General features: G+C 36.0%; 1 protein-coding gene across 1 annotated transcript in view; it reads left to right on the top strand.

Annotated features, from left to right (window-relative positions):
* APOOL (apolipoprotein O like) overlaps positions 1 to 17,646 on the top strand; it is a 95,002-nt gene that overhangs the window by 59,769 nt on the left and 17,587 nt on the right. The window contains exons 7-8 of the mRNA XM_069463565.1: positions 10,903 to 11,016; positions 11,208 to 11,325. Coding sequence (XP_069319666.1) covers positions 10,903 to 11,016; positions 11,208 to 11,325 — 232 coding nt within the window. The remainder of the gene's footprint in view (positions 1 to 10,902; positions 11,017 to 11,207; positions 11,326 to 17,646) is intronic.

Below are 17,646 nucleotides of genomic sequence, written 5' to 3'. Positions count from 1 at the left end.
AGTTTCATGCCTTAGATTTAAGTCTGTTATCTACCATGAGTTGATTTTTATAAGAGGTGAAAGATACGGATCCTGTTTCAGTTTTCTGCATGTGGTTATCCAATTTCCCCAGCACCATTTATTGAATAAGGATTCTTTTCCCCAATGTATGTTTTTGTCTGCTTTGTCAAAGATTACATGGCTATATGAGGATTATTTTATATCTGGGTTCTCAGTTCTGTTCCATTGGTCTCCGTCTCTGTTCTTGTGCCAGTACCATGCTGTTTTAGTTACTATAGCCTGGTAGTATAGTTTGAAGTCTGGTAAATTAATACCTCACAATTTGTTCTTTTTGCTTAAGATTGATTTTGCTATACAGGATATTCTCTGGTTCCATATGAAGCGTAGAATTATTTTTTGTAGATCTGTGAAAAATGATGTTGATATTTTAATAGGGATTGCGTTGAATCTGTAGGTCACTTTGCGTAATATAGACAAACATGAAAAAATGCTCAACATCTCTAATCATTAAATGAAATGCAAATCAAAACCACAATGAGATATCACTTATCTCCAGTGAGAATGGCCTTTATCAAAAAGTCCCAAAACAATAAATGTTGGCATGGATGCAGAGAGATAGGAACACTCATACACTGCTAGTGTGACTGCAAACTAGTAAAACCTCTGTGGAAAGTAATATGGAGATACCTCAAAGAGGTACAAATAGAACTACTATTTGATCCAGCAGTCCCATTACTGGGCATCTACCCAAAAGAACCAAAGACATTCTATAAAAAAGACATCTGTGCTCGAATGTTTATAGCAGTACAATTTTTTCAAAATTGCAAAGATGTGGAAACAACCGAAATGCCCATCAATACATGAATGGATTAATAAAATGTGGTATGTGTATACCGTGGAGTTCTACTCAGCCACAAAAAACAATGGTGATCTAGTACCTCTTATATTATCCTGGATAGAGGTGGAACCTATTCTCCTAAGGTGAGGTATCACAGGAATGGAAAAACAAGTACCACGTGTACTCACCATCAAATTGTTATTAACTGATAAACACTTAAATGTATACATAGTGATAACATTCATTGGGTGTCGTGCACATGGGATGGGGGAGAAGGAGATGGGTTTATACACACCTAATGGGTACGGTGTGCATTGTCTGGGGAATGGACAAGCTTGAAACTCTGACTCGGGTGGGGCAAAGGCAATATATGTAACCTAAACATTTGTACCCCAATAGTATGCTGAAATAAAAACAAATTAATAATAAATAAATAAATATTAAAAGTAGTTGATCTCATGGAGACAGAGATTAGAATGATGGTTCCCAGAGGCTAAGAGGGATAACGAGGAGTGGGGGACAAAATAGGGGTGGTTAATGGTGCAAAAATATAGTTAGATACTTAGAATGAACAACCTTTGGAATTAAAACAAAGTATTATAATCAGCAATAGGTTAGCATATACTTTAAAATAACTAAAAGAGTGGAATTGGAATGTTACTAACTCAAAGAATAAATGTCTGAGGTGATGAATACCCCAATTACCCTGATTTGATTAATTCGTATTGTATGCCTATAGCCAAACATCATTTGTACCCTATAAAGATACGTAACTTTTATGTTCCCATAATAATGAAAAATTTAAAAAATGAAAACAAAGCAAAAAGCAAAACTGTATAAAAAATTGTGTTGTATACAGTAAAAGTCCCAGATACTCGGGAGGCTGAGGAAGGAAGATTGCTTGAGTCCAGGAGTTTGAGATTGCAGTTAGCTGTGATCACACTACTGTCTTCTAGTCCAAGTGACAGAGTGAGACCATGTCTCAAAATAATAATAATAGTAATAATGATATAAATATAGAATCCTTTTAGATTTTTATTATTTCTCCCAGCCTTTTATATTTTTCTTGCTTACCTCTAATTTCACAGTAATTATTTTTCACCCATTCATGGTTGAGTCTTTACAAAGTGTTTAACTTACTTTCACCAAAAACAGTAATTCTTTTAATGCTCATATTTTATCATATTATGTTACATTTGACTTGTTTAATTACATTAAAACTAATATAGAGACTTAGGGAAAAAAGCAGCTTATTCTTGGTAAGCCTACAAATCAACTTGTGAAAGACAGTGCTTTGGCATATTGGAGAATACCCACTAGCAATGAATATTCAGCATTATATAAGCATTGTTTAAGTAATTAAAAAAAATCTTTGATTAATCAGATAAGTCTCTTAAAAAGATGTCAGGTGAGAGCTTTTCTAGTATATGTGTATTTTTCTGAAGGAAAGGGCCCATAGCTTTCAAGAGATTCTCCAAGGGATCTATGATATAAGAAACGTTAAAAATAATAATTCAGAAGGTCCTTTGAAAAATGAAAGTCCCACTTCACTTATTCATCATTTTGAAAATAGACTCAAGTTGAAATTAGTCTTTGCTTTTTATGTTTTTTCTCATAGTATTTTTATTAATTTATATAATGAATAATGGTTATTCTGTCTTTCAAAACTATAAAATATCTAGGAATAAACTTACAAAATAATATTTAAGGTCTGTTTAAGACAAAGCTATTAAACTTTACTGAAGGGCATTTTTTAAAATTTTAAAATATGAAATTGACAAAGATTGAATATGTTTAAGGTGTACATGATGATTTGATATACATATGCATTGTATAATGATTATTACAGTCAAATTAACATATCTTTCAACACCTGTGCTGTACATTATTCATCTTATAACTGAAAGTTTGTATTTCTTTTTTTTTAATTCAGGATATTATGGGGGTACAAACATTTTGGTTACATGAAGTACATTTGCTTTGCTCAAGCCAGGGCCAGAAGTGTGTCCTTCCCCCATACAGTGTACCCCGTCTCCATTAACTGTGGGTTTACATGCCCTACCCACTCTACCCCCCACCCCCCACCCCTCTACCTGACCGGCACCCAGAGAGTATTACTACCATGTGAGCACCTTAGTGTTGATCAGTTAGTATCAGTTTGATGGCGAGTACAAGTGGTGTATGTTTTTCCATCCTTGTGATACCTCACTTCGAAGAATGGGCTCAATCTCTGTTCAGGATAATATAAGAGGTGCTAGATCACCATTGTTTTTTGTAGTGGAGTAGTATTCCATGGTATACATATATCATATTTTATTTATCCACTCATGTATTGATGTTCATTTGGGTTATTTCCACATCTTTGCAATTGCAAATTGTGCTGCTATAAACATTCGACTGCACGTGTCTTTATCATAGAATGTCTTTTTTTCCTTTGGGTAGATGCCCAGTAGTGGGATTGCTGGATCAAATGGTAGTTCTACTTGTATCTCTTTGAGGTATCTCCAAATTACTTTCCACAGAGGTTGTACTAATTTTCAGTGCTACCAGCAGTGTCATTGTGTTCCAGTCTTTTCATATCCGTGGCAGCATTTGTTATTTTGGGAGTTTTAGATAGAGGCCATTGTCACTGGAGTTAGGTGATATCTCATTGTAGTTTTGATTTGATTTACCTACTGATAGAGATGTTGAGCACTTTTTTATATGTTTACTGGCCATTATTCTGTCTTCTTTTGAAAATTTTCTAGTCATGTCCTTTGCCCACTTATTGATGGTGTTGTTTGATTTTTTCTTGTTGATTTTTTGAAGTTCTATATGGATTCTTCTTAGCCCTTTATCAGATGTGTAGAAAGTAAATATTTTCTCTATAGGTTGTCTGTTCACTCTAAGGACAGTTTCCTTGGCGGTGCAGAAGCTTTTTAATTTGATCAGGTCCCCTTTGTTTATTTTTGTTGCTGCTGTGATTGCTTTGGGGGTCTTCTTCATAAATTTTTTACCTAGGCCGATGTCTAAAAGAGACTTCCCAACTTTTTCTTCCAGAATTCCTAAGGTTTCATGCCTTAGGTTTAAATGTGTTACCCAACATGAGTTGATTTTTGTGAGAGGTGGGGATCCAGTTTCAATCTTCTGCATGTGGATATCCAGTTTTCCCAGCACCACTTATCGAATAGAAAGATTCTTTTCCCCAGTGTATACTTTTGTCTGCATTGTGGAAGATTAGATGACAATATGAGGGTGATTTTATATCTGGGATCTCCGTCTATTCCAAAGGTCTGTATCTCTGTTCTTGTGCCAGTACCATGGTGTTTTGGTTACTATAGCCTTATAGTAAAGTTTGAAGTCTGGCAGACTGATGCCTCCCAATTTTTTTCTTTTTGCTTAGGATTGCTTTGTCTATACAAGGTCTTCTCTGGTTCCAGACAAAGCGTAGAATTTTCTAAATCTGTAAAGAATTATGGTGGTATTTTGATACGGATTGCATTAATTCTGTAGATCACTTTAGGTAGAATGGATATTTTAACAATATTGATTCTACCAATCCATGGTAGAAGGATTTCCATCTGTCTACACCTTCTACAATTACTTTTCTCAGTGTTTCGTAGTTCTGCCTATAAATATCTCTCACCTCCTTCGTTAAATATATTCCTAAGTATTTAAGTTTCTTTGATGCTATTGTGAAAGGTGTTGCGTCTTTTATTTGATTTTCCACTTGACTGTTATTGGCATATATAAATGCCACTTATTTGTGTGCATTAATTTTGTATCCTGAGACTTTACTGAATTCGTTAACATTGAGAATGATGGTATCCTCCGCAACTCATTCTAGGAAGCCAGTATTACCTTGATACTAAAGCCAGGAAAGGATGTAGCAAAAAAAGAAAACCACAGACCAATATTCGTCATGAATATAGGTGCAAAAATTCTCAAAAAAAGTTTAGCAAACCAAATCTAACAACCTATCAAAAAAATAATTCACCACAACCGGGTGGGCTTTATTCAGGGATGCAAGGCTGGTTCAACATATGCAAATCTATAAATGTAATTCACATAAATAAAAGCAAAAACAAAGTCCATATGATTCTCTCAATAGACACAGAAAAAGCATTTGATAAAATCAAGCACACTTTTATGATAAAAACCCTCAACACAATAGGCGTAGATGAGACATTCCTTGAAATTAAGGCCATATATGACAAACCCACAGCCAATATCATATTGAATGGGGGAAAGTTGAAAGCATTCCAACTTAGAACTGGAACCAGACAAAGTTGCCCACTATCTCCACTTCTATTCAGCAGAGTGCTGGAAGTCCTTGCCAGAGCAATCAGACAAGAGAACGAAATTAAGGGTGTCCGAATGGGGGCACAAGAGGTCAAACTCTCACTCGTTGCTGATAATATGCTATTATATCTAGAAAATCCCAAGGATTCAGTCAAGAGACTCCTGGAATTGAAAGTTTGTGCTCTTTGACCAGTATCTGCGCATTTACACCATCCCTAGTTTCTGGTAATCAGCATTCTAATTTCTGCTTCTATTCTGGCAAAGGAAATGAAATTAGTATCTCAAAGCATAAAAAAGAAGGAAATATTGCCATTTACAACAACATAGATGAACCTGGAGAACATTATGCTAAATGAAATAAGTCAGAAACAATTCTTACAAAGATCCTGGATTTAGAGGGGGTGCAGCAGTCCCTAAACCAGTATTTGTTGTCCTTCTGGGTATTGGTCACTATAGCATAGACAATAAAATAGATCAAAAAGATATCCAAAAAAATTATATCGAGTATATCTTTGTATATATGGGGTAAAGGGTTGGTATATGGTAAAGGTGGCATTGCAGATCAATGTGTAAAAAAAGGATGAATTATTGAAGAAATGTATTGGGATAATAGGCTATGTGGAAAAATACTTAGACATTTACCTACTATTATGCAAAACTTAATTCTAGGTAGAATAAAGATTTAATCATAAGATGGTATAAAAAGTATGAGAATAAAAAAGGAATATTTGTTTAATCTTGAGTTGGGAAAAGTCTTCTTAAGCAAAATCTAGAAGCTATTTAAGAAAAAATTGACATATTTTACTATATCAAAATAAATATCTGTACCTCACAGTATATTATACGCAAAGTTAATGGATAAATGAAAAACTGCGAAGACTCTTTGTAACATGTATGACAAAGGACTAATACCCTTCATTATTAAGAGCCTCTATAAATCAATGAGAAAAAGGTGAATGCCCTCTAGGAAAATGAAGAAAGTACATAAATAAGCCATCTACAAAATAAGAAACATACATGGCCTAATATATGAAAGATACTTCATCGACAATCAAAAATGTAAATTTAAGAGATCATTTAGATATTGGTGTTTAGCCTTTCAATTTGACTAAGATTTAAAAGATTCATAATATTACCACTGCTAAATAAGGTAGGAAAACAGACATATGTTCTTGGTGGAAGTGTAAATTACTACAGTATGTATCTGACTTTTTGGAAGGCAATGTGGTAATATTATCAAAGATTAAAATATGTATACTCTTTAGAAATTTCAACTCTAGGAATTTGTCCTGAGAAAATACAAGAGTATCTGCTCCGAGTTATATATTCAAGTATGCTAATTTTAGCATTGCTTATCATTGGCCCTCTCCTTCCAAAAAAAGGGGAAAAAACTCAAAAACCCCACCAAGAGGGGATTTTTTGAATCATTGTGCCCATATGCCTATTGATAGGAGATTTGTCAAATGAATTGTGTTGCATCCATTATAGAATATTAAACTATGCAGCTATTTTAAAAAATAGATCTACTGGTATATAAAGTAGTAACTTGTCTGTGGCATATTTAAGCTTTTAAAATATCAAATCTCAGAATAATATATATAGTGTGATCTCATTTGTGTTTAAAAAGGAAAACAATGTATATGTATGTAATTTATTTTGAAATTTAATTTAAAACATAATAAAGATTATATAATCTATTCTGTAGCCAATTTTTTTTTTCAATTCAGTAGGAAGGCTTTTATCCATGTCAGTACATATATTAATAGATCTGCATATTTTTTGATAGATCTATAACTATTAACATTCTGTTTGTTTTATAATGCTGTGTATGTGTGTATATGTTTGTGTATATATATTAGAGTAAAAATTCTGGAAGAATATCTGCATAACTGTTAAAGGCTATATTGGGGGAGGAAGAGGACTTTCTTTATACTAGTGTATTGCTTAATTTTTTGAAGTGTGTATATATTTAGTGAAAACCAAAAAATATATTTAAGGAAGAAAGCATAGTTTTTTTTAAGAATTATGTTTCTAGAAAATATAATCCGTCAGAGCCTTTCAAATCATCTTTAAAACTTGAAAAATCAACAGCTATTGAAATTACTTTAACCATAAGGCATTGATATCTGGCATATTGGTCTATTCATTCGGTTAGTAGTACCTTATTCCTTTGTTTTACCTCTTGTTCTATTGTTTTATAAGAGTTGTGAGTTTGGGGGATTTTTTTAGGTGAATTTACACTGATGGGTATCTCTTGTGCCAATTTGTGTATAGTGCTATTCTGAGTATTTCACGAAGAGCAGCTCTGGTCATGGCAAATTGCCTCAGTGTTTGCTTGTCTGGAAAAGACTTAATTTCTCCATCAATTGTGAAACTTAGTTTTGCAGGATACAGAATTCTAGGCTGGCAGTTGTTCTGTTTAAGTTGATTGAAGATGGAGCCCTTCTGGCTTTTAATGTTTCCACTGAGAAGTCTGAACTTTGCCTGATGGGTTTTCCCTTGTAGGTTATTAAATGCTTACATCTTGCTGCTTGCAGAAGTTTCTCCTTCATTTCAACTTGGCCAGGTTGATGACTATGTGTCTTGGAGATGACCTATTTGCTATGAATCTTTCCAGTGTTTGGTGTCCACCTTGTATCTGTATCTCTGATTTTCTGGCGATACTACAGGATTTTTCCTCAATAATTTCCTCAAATAGGTTTTACATGCTTTCAGCTCTTTCTTATTCTCACTCAGGAATACCTATAATTCAAATGTTAGTTCACTTTGAAAAGTCCCATATCTCAGTGATTGAGCAGACTTTTTTATACTCTTCTCTGCCTCTTTGAATGACTGGGTCATTTCGAGAGCCTTTTCTTTAAGCTCTGAGATTCTTTCTTTTCCTTTGTTTAGCCTGTTATTAAACCTTTCTGCTGTGTTTTGAAATTCCTTAAATGACTCTTTCATTTATGTAAGTTCTATTATATACTTTCTTATGTTATCTATCTCTCTAGTAAATTTTTTCATTTTTTTCCATCAATTTCCTGAAAAAAAATTTTTTTGGCCTCTTTTTGTTGGTTTTCAACTTTCTCTTCAATTTCATTCATCTTATTTGCCACCCATAAGATGAATTCCATTTCTGTCATTTCACCAATTTCCTTCTTTGGTGGAGTCCACTACTGTAGCTGCATTATGTTTGTGTCAATCTTTTTTTTATTTTTTTTTTTTATTTTGCCAGGGTTCTTTTGCTGATTTCTTCTCATCTGGCTCCTCTTCTCGTGGCTCTGGGTTATTATCATTGCAGGACTCCTGTTCTCTTCAACATAGTTGTGGAAGTCCTAGCCAGAGCAATCTAGCAAGAAAAGAATCTTAAGGGTATCCAAATTATGAAAGTAGAGTTCAAACTATCACTCTTTACTGACAATTTGATCTTGTATCTAGAAAACCCCTAATATTCCACTCAGAGTCTCCTGTAATGGCTAAATAAATTCAGCAAAGTCTCAGGATGCAAAAATCAATGTACATGAATCAGTAGCATTTCTATATACTGTATAGTAACAGTCAAGTCAAGAATCAAATCAAAGACTCAATACATTCACAATGGCTAAAAAGAAAAGAAAATACCTAGAAATATACTTAACAAAGGAGGTTAAAGATCTCTACAAGGAGAACTATGAAACTCTGAGGAAAGAAATCACAGAGGATACAAACAAATAGAAAAAAATATCATGCTCCTGGATAGACAGAATCAGATTGTTAAAATGTCCATACTACCTAAAGTATTTTACAAATTCAATGAATTCCCATCAAATTACCAAAGTCAAACTTCACAGATCTAGGAAAAATAATTCTACGCTTTGTTTAGAACCAGAAAAGAGCCTGAATACCCAAGGCAATCTTAAGGAAAAAGAACAAATCTGGCAGCATAACATTACAAGACTTAAAGCTATACTACAAAGCTATAGTAATCAAAACAGCATGGTATTGGTATGAAAATAGCAACCTAGACCAATACAGATATAAAACCATGTACCTACAACCAACTGATCTTTGACAAAGGCGACAACAGTGTACACTTGGGAAAAGAAGCCCTATTCAATAAATGGTGCTGGGAAAATTGGATAGCTACAACCAGAAGACTGCAACAGGACCCCTACCTCTGACCACTCACAAAAATTAATTAAAGATGTATAAAAGAATTAGATCTTAGGAAGAAAACCATAAGAATTCTAGAGAAAAGATAGGAAAAACTCTCCTAGATACTGGCTTAGGCAAAGAATTTATGACTAAGACCACAATAGCAATCATGGCAACAACAAAAATAAATAAATGGGATTTAATTAAACTAAAAAGCTTCTGCACAGCTAAGCAAAAAAATCAACAGAGCCAATAAACAACCTACAGAATGGGAGAAAATAATCACGACCTACACATCTGATAAAGGGCTAATAACCAGTTTACAAGGAACTCAAGCAAATCAGCAAGAGAAAAACAAACAACACTATTAAGAAGTGGTCAAAAGACATGTATAGAAGCTTCTCAAAAAAAGAAAAACCAAATGGCCAATAAACATATGAAAAAGTGCCTCACCATCAGTAACCATCAGGGAAATATAAATTAAAACCACAGTGTGATATCACCTTGCCCCAATTGGAATGGCTTTTATTAAAATATTCAAAAACAATAGATGCTGTTGTGGATACAGAGAGAAAGGAATGCTTATACACTCTCTTGGTGGGACTGCAAATTAGTACAACCTCTATAGAAAATAGCATGGAGGGAGATTCTTTAAAGAACTAAAAGTAGACCTACCATTCGATCCAGCAATCCCACCTCTGGGTATTTATCCAAAGGAAAAAAAGACTTTTCATCTAAAAGATGCTTGCATTTGAGTGTTTATAGCAGCACAATTCATAATTGCAAAGATGTGGAATCAGCCCAAGAGCCCTTTCATTCATGAGTGGATTAGTAAAATGTGGTATACACACACACACACCCCCCCAGCATGGAGTACTTCTCAGCCATTAAAAAAAAAAGATTAATTAATACCTGTGCAACAATCTGGGTGGAACTGGAGACCATTCTCCTAAGTGAAGTATCTCAAGAATGCAAAACAATCACCACATGTAGTCAGTATTAAATTGAAACTAACTGATGAGCACACATGTGCACAGAGGGAAATAAAACTCAGTGGAAAGCAACCAGGGGGGAGCGGGGAGTAGGGGAGGGGAAAACCCCACCTAATTGGTACTATGAACACTATTTGGGTGACAGGCACACCTATAGGTGGGACTCAAGCATTACAAAAGCAATCCATGTAACCTATATCATTTGTACCCCCTTAATATTTTGAAGTAAAAAAAGTGATATATATTAAGTTAAACATGTGATATATAAGTCAGAGGCAATATTGGTCTAATAGAATCTTTAATATAGCAACCCCATGAAGGAATGAAGGAAACTAAAAAATGAAAATCTACCATATTGTACACCATCAATAATTTTTTTATTTTCCAGTTGTACCCCAATAAAACTGAAAAAAAATTTTAAATAATAAAATAAATAGTTTTATATGTACATGTTATAGTTTGAATGCAGGTTTTACTTTTTTTAGCCTTTTACATGAGGTAAATAATTTGGCATGAAAGATTTGGGTAATTGTAGTTTGTGTTATATGATTAGAGATTTGTATCTTTATTGATTCTGACCTGGGTATTCATATAAAATAGCTAAAAAATGTAAAATTGTTTTAAATTTTAACTTTAAAATACATAATTATTTAACTCACTTTTTCTTTTAATTAGGTAACTGGGAAAAGGGTATATGCTACAACCCAGCGAATACATGAAGAAGTTAAATCATTATGGACAAAAAGCAACAAAAAAGAGTCTCTCCCTGAATCTAACAAAAAAACTAAGGTAGAATTTAAATGGGCTAAAAATGTAGACAACGAGTTTTGTTTGGGTGGATGTTTGCTTATAATGGGCATATTCGACAGAGGTCAAGAATAGAATGAATGTAGATAGAGGAATATTTCATAATTTTTAGGATATTTTAGTCTTTTAGTAAAATAATTTACTTATGAAAGAAAAATCTTTTTGGTAAACAGCTAGGAAGCTCTGCTGGAATTGAAATACCTGCAAGAACAACTCACATCCTGAAAAACTCAGTGCCTTTATCATCAGAACTCAGCTCTGAAACAAAGACTAAATCAGAATCCATGTCAGGTTTGTTTGGAATAATTCAATTTTGCTTTAATTATTTTCTTAAATAATTTGATAGCATTATAATTAGTAGATTGAACTCATTTGTTTTCTTCATAAATGTTTTTCTCATATCTTTAGTTTGCAATTCTTTTTAGGTTATGAGGTACTTAGGTAGGTACCTTTTTTTTTTTTCATTGCCATGTAGTTCATAATACAGATCTTTGTATGTGGGGGTTTAGAGTAGCCCTGACAGGTTGACTGAATGAAGCATTTAATATCATTTTATAAACAGGAGTTATTTTATCAGGTTGGGGAAGATGTGCTTTTCTGGATTCTACCAGTTTACAGGTATGAGTCATACCTACAAAAAGAAATATCATCTTCCATTTCTTTTGCTATTTACCTGTCAGTCTCCTTGTCAGTTTTTGCTATCCATAGTTTATTATTAAGTTTAGTTACCAAAAGAACTTTCAGCATCAAATAGTAGAAGTAGCACCAATTATAATATTTATAGCTTTGCTAATATTCAATACTAGCAGTTAATATTATACTTTGTGGGACCTAATAGTGACAGTTATACTTTCTATGCAGATAGTACCATGGTTTTACTGTGATCAAGAAAAAAAAAGGTAGCAAGGTGTTTTCTTTACTGTGGTTTTTCTGTGATAAAAAAGGTAACTGTGAATTTTTACAGTTACCTTTTTTATTACTTATATGATATGAACACAGTGTATTTACATAGACTCACTAGTCACTGGTTTGCATAGGGTTGTCTACCTGTACAATGTGAATGGTACAACCCATTAAGTTATCTTATTGCAAAGGAAATATGACTAACTCTGGGATTGGGGAATAATAATTAAGGAATAATAATAATGTCTACCTCTTATTAAGTACGTACTGTGATGCAAAGAGCAGTAAGTGTATTGTTATTCATTCCTCATCCACAAAACAAAGTAAAACAATAACTCTGCTGTATCAGTAATTATTCCCATTTTGTGTTGAATACATTGAGACTCAGGGAGCTTAAATAACATGTCCCAGATCATAGAGCTTGTGAGTACCAGAGCTGTGTTTATAGCCTAGATCTTCCTGACCTCAAAGTCTAAGCTCTTTCCATTGTGTATAGATTATCTAATTTAAAACCAGAATTTAGTTTCTAATTTCAGCCTTTTCCTCCTCTCACTTATTCTTTACAGAAACTATCACTGAATAACAAACCTGATTTAGGTTTTACTATTTTTCTCTGTCATCTCTTCTTTCTAATCAAATGAGTTATATAATTTTTAGACTGTCTCTGAATAATCCATAGTTGAATCTATTCCCACGAGACTATAATGTATCTGGTCATTTTTCTAAATGCCTGCCAATTCCAGAGTATCTCTGTGAAGATGAAATGTACTACAGCTTAACAGTGGGGACAAAACCATCCTTAGCTAATGTATTTTTGTCTACACATCTAGATTCTGGAGCCCTTTACCTGTTTGTCCTGAATGATGTGGTATATGAAAAGCATTCTAATGAGACATGTAGAGGGAGAAATAGATGGCAGTGCTGTTCATTCTTATCATATTCTGGTTGCTATTAATAAAACAACATAGACTAGGTGGCTTATAAAGAACAGAAATTTATTTTTCACTGCTCTAGAGGGTGACAGTTTGCGATTAGGGTGCCAGCATAGTCAAGTTCTGGTGAGGGACCTCTTCTGGCTTGTAGACAGCCTACTCCTTATTGTATCCTCACATAATAGAGAACAGAATAAAGTTAGCTCTCTCAGGAATCTTATAAGGGCACTAATGCCATTCATGCAGCTCCACCCTCATCACTTCGTTAGTCCTAATTACTTCCCAAAGACCCTACCTCCTAATACCATCACATTGGGGGGTAAGGTCACAACATGTTTATTTTGGGGGTACACAAATATTTAGTCCATAATATTAATATATCATTCAGAGTTGATTATACAGTATACTCTTGGGATTCACCATTTCTACATTTCATATGTAATCCCAAAGTTCTATGACACGAGAAACAGTAGCAATTGTGAGCACAGGTTTTAGAATAAGACTAGAATCCAAATCTCAGATCCAACATTTACTGGTTCTATTACCTGGGGCAAGTTACTTAGCACTTTAAGCCTCAGTCTCCTCATCCATAAAAGGGGACAATAGTAATTCTCAAATGGTGGTTGTGAGGATTAAATGAGATATTGCATGTGAAACACTAAGTACAATGTCAAGCACATATTAACTTCTTAATGAATATTAAAAGATACCGTTCAAGCTTGTTGGCTCACACCTGCAATCCTAGCACTCTGGGAGGCCGAGGCAGGATTGCTTGAGCTCATGAGCAAGAGCAAGACCCCATCTCTACTAAAAATAGAAAAATCAGCCAGGCATGGTGGCACACATCAGTAGTTCCAGCTATTGGTAGGGTGAGGCAAGAGGATTACTTGAACTCAGGAGTTGGAGGTTACAGTGAGCTACGATGATGCCACTGCCCCTATCCAGGGCAAGAGAACGAGACTCTTATCTCAAAAAAAAGATAATTGTCATTTTCCCAGAGTAATTGGCCGTTTTGCTGATAAATAAATTTTCATTGAGCACACTTCAGGAGCAAGCTGCTTAGCTCATGAGCCTAGCCATGGTCCCCATACGGAATAGATTGGGTATACTATCCTACTATATGTCATGGCTCTGAATATGAGTTCTCTACCATCCTATATATATAATTTATAGTAAAATTATGTTATTTTTGGAATCACAAGTTTAGAAATTTTGTGTCATGGACCTCTTCAAGAATCTGATGAAAACAGAATGAAATCTCACACAATCTTAACAAATTAATGTCCCTCTAAAGCAGGGATTGTCAAACTATCACCCATGTGCCAAATCTAGCTCACTCCATGTTTTTGTATGTTCTGCAAACTAGCAGTGGTTTCTACATGTTTTAGGTGGCTGATAAAAATTTAAAAAAAATACTATTTTGTGACATTTGAAAATTATATGAAATTCAAATCTCAGTGTCCATAAATACATTTTTATTAGAACACAGCCACACTCATTCATTTATGTATTGTCTATGACTGCTTTCACACTATAATGGCAGAGTTGAGCAGTTGTGATGGAGACCATATGGTTTACAAACTCTAAAATATATACTACTAGCCTTTTGCAGAAAAAGTTTGCCAGTTCCTGTTCTGAAGGGAAGGGATGTGCCACATATACACAACTCATCTCCCTCACGTGATATATGCCAGATTCCTTTTGGACCAGGAGACTAAATAGCCAAGTTCAAAACCTCTGATGGAAAAAACCAAATTTCCTATGGCATTTTAGTGCTGAGGAGAGAAACTAGTCTGACTGTCAATCAGAAACTTGAGAATGCCATACTGGAAAAACAAGGAGGAACCAGTGGTTGACTGACTCTTACTAAAACTACAACCCATCTAGATCCAGATCCCTGCCTAACTAGATTAAGATGATAAATGCTTCACCCTTCCTAAAAGAGGAAAGAGCACTCCCGTCTGGTAGAATATGTCATCTAGAGCTTCTAAATTTCTTTTATGCACAGGGTCTACCATACAAACAAAAAAACTGGCCATGCAAAGTGGCAGGAAGATGTGACTGACAATAAAAAGAAAGAAATAAAACAATAGCAGCAGATTCACGAATGACCTAAATGTTGAAGTTAACAAAACAGGTTTTTATAATAACTGTAATTAATATGTTAAATAGAAAAAGTGATGGACAAAGTAGATGAAAATATGGATAATTTCACAGGGACTTGGAATCTATTGAAAAATCAAGTGGATATTCTAGAAGTGAAAATATAGTACCTGGAACTAAGAACTCATTGATGGATTTAACAGCACACTATATACAAGAAAGCACAGAATTAATGAACTCTAAGAAGTCAATAAAAAATAGGCAAACTGAAGTACAGAGAGAAAAAAAGAATGGAAAGAATGGAACAAAGTGTGAGAAAGTACTTTGCAATGACTAGTTTCTTTAAGTGTTTGAATTACTGAGAATTGGAATGTTGAACGTCATCCTGATTACAAGAAACAAAAAGTCATCCTGATTATAAGAAACAAGAATAGAATTTCTAACAATCCTAACTTCACTCAGCAATTTATTAGTTATCTTTCTCATCTTTTGTACCAAACTAGCTTGAATATCAATGAGTTAACGTGTGAACTAAATTATCAGTGAACACATACCACCTAATAGCTATTTGAGGCAATAATCATTGCTATCTTATAACTTTAACTATATTTCTTTCCTGTTTGTTATAACCAGCTTTTTATTTTTATTTTTTTATTTCAGCTTATTATGGGGATACAAAAGTTCAGGTTATATATATTGCCCATGCCCCCTCCATCCCCCCAAATCTGAGCTTCAATCGTGTCCATTCCCCAGACAGTGCACATCGCACTCATCATGTAGGTATACACCCATCCCCTCCCCCCACCCCCCACCTCTGTCTGATACCCAATTGGTGTTATTCCCAAATGTAACACCAGTTTTTTTAAAAAGTTTGCTATAAAAGCTTTAAACATACACTGTGGGGGTAGGAAAATGGTGGAGTAGAGGTGACCTCTTGGCTCTCTGCTCTAAGAGAAAGAGGTGAAGAACTCAGACAGCTACACACAAGTGGATTGCTCCCCCAAAAGGACAGCACTGTGAAGAAACAGAATGGGACACACAACACACACACACACACACACACACACACACACATACATGTGAATGGCAAATATGATCACAAAGTCTGGAAAGTGTGAGATAAACAATAGAGAATAGAGTGTGGGATGGCCGTGCCTGCCTGGCCAGCGAATGCCATGGAATATGACCCATAGGAGGATGCCTGACTCCTCCAGTGACCTCCATACTCACTCAGACAGGGATGTGCCTGAAGTTGGTGCTAAGTCACAGCACGAGACAACGGGCTCTGTGGAGAGGGGACAATAGTGGGAAATATCTTGAACTACCCAGTGCTCTGTCCTAGGACTGCATTAGGCAGGGGAGAGACTGGTCTGTGTGATCACTTCTTGATATCACTTGAGGAAGTTTGGAGACAGGCAACTCACCTCTGGTGGTCATCAGGGCCAGAACAAAGGAGGTGAACACTGCAAACAGGGCTCTACCCCTGGAAACCACTGACGATTAGGCCAGCTCAGGGCAGAACAGAAAGGGCAACACCTTCTGCCGGACAGGTGTGAGATCATGGGAGTGTGACACACAAGAGAGCATCCTGGTGATTCAGCCCACCGAACTGGCATCTGCCAACTCCTGAGCAGTCACCCCCAGTGCTAGCTCTCTACTGGTGGGTGGCCACCAATTTTGGGGTCCACAGCCCGGACACTGTGGTGTGCTATGGTTTCAGGCAGCACCCCTCTCCAGCCCGGCCCTTGTGTGACCTGTTGATTCGGCTAGCCAGGCCTGTGTCAGTGGACAAATCTTGAGTGCTTCCCAACAACTCTAGTTCCCCAGAGGTGGGAGGCCACGACCTGTAGAATCCCCAGATGCTGGGGCACTGGGCAGTCTTGGGCATCACCTGTGCCCTATCCCAGAGACTTTCACACCAGGAGTGGAGGGCTCTGCCCCTGGAGGTTTGGAGAAGCAAGAAAAGCCATTTTCCATGTGACTGGCATGAATCTGCAGGGCCTTGGTGCAGATCAATAATTGACAGCCCATTGATTCTGCCCACCAGACCAACTTAGGTCATCTAATAAGAACATAATTCTGGGGCCTGCTCTCTGCATCCAGGCGGCTGCCAACAGTGGGGTTTGTGGTCAGAAAAGGAAAATCCTGGCCAGAGACCCCAGCAGGTACACCAAGTGACCCCTCCCATCTGGAGCAGCCTTCCAACCATGGTGGAAGAGCCCTGAATAACATATTAGCAGATTCCACTAGCGGCAGATCAAGCAAACACAGAAGCACACACATCCAGGATGGTTGGCATCAGGTGCGATCTGTCTTCCCCTTAGCCCCACTTTAAGGGGGAATAACATCCAAGTAACCCTCAAGAGTGGCAAGACCGTTCCTAAAGATTGGGGCATTAGTACTTCCCATCCATGGAACCAACACAGAGGCATCAGATTACCTCTATAACTGGCTCCTCCATGCAATCTACAACCAACGACAGAGAGGGTAACCCCTTAGCTTAACACAGTGCCCTCCATCTCAGGCTGTTAGAGGGCACTGGAGTTACACACACAAGTGTGGTTCACCACTTGGGAGCTTAAGCTGGGGGACCAAACTCACTAATCTCCACTGGCAAGAGGTGAAGACAATAGGTCAGAGGCAACTCAACTTATTAAAATACCTCTAAGGCAAT

The sequence above is a fragment of the Eulemur rufifrons genome, chromosome 30, assembly GCF_041146395.1.
Source record: "Eulemur rufifrons isolate Redbay chromosome 30, OSU_ERuf_1, whole genome shotgun sequence".
Taxonomy (NCBI): Eukaryota; Metazoa; Chordata; class Mammalia; order Primates; family Lemuridae; genus Eulemur; species Eulemur rufifrons.
The sequence above is the reverse complement of the archived record's forward strand: the minus strand, read 5'-3'. Positions and strand labels throughout refer to the sequence as shown.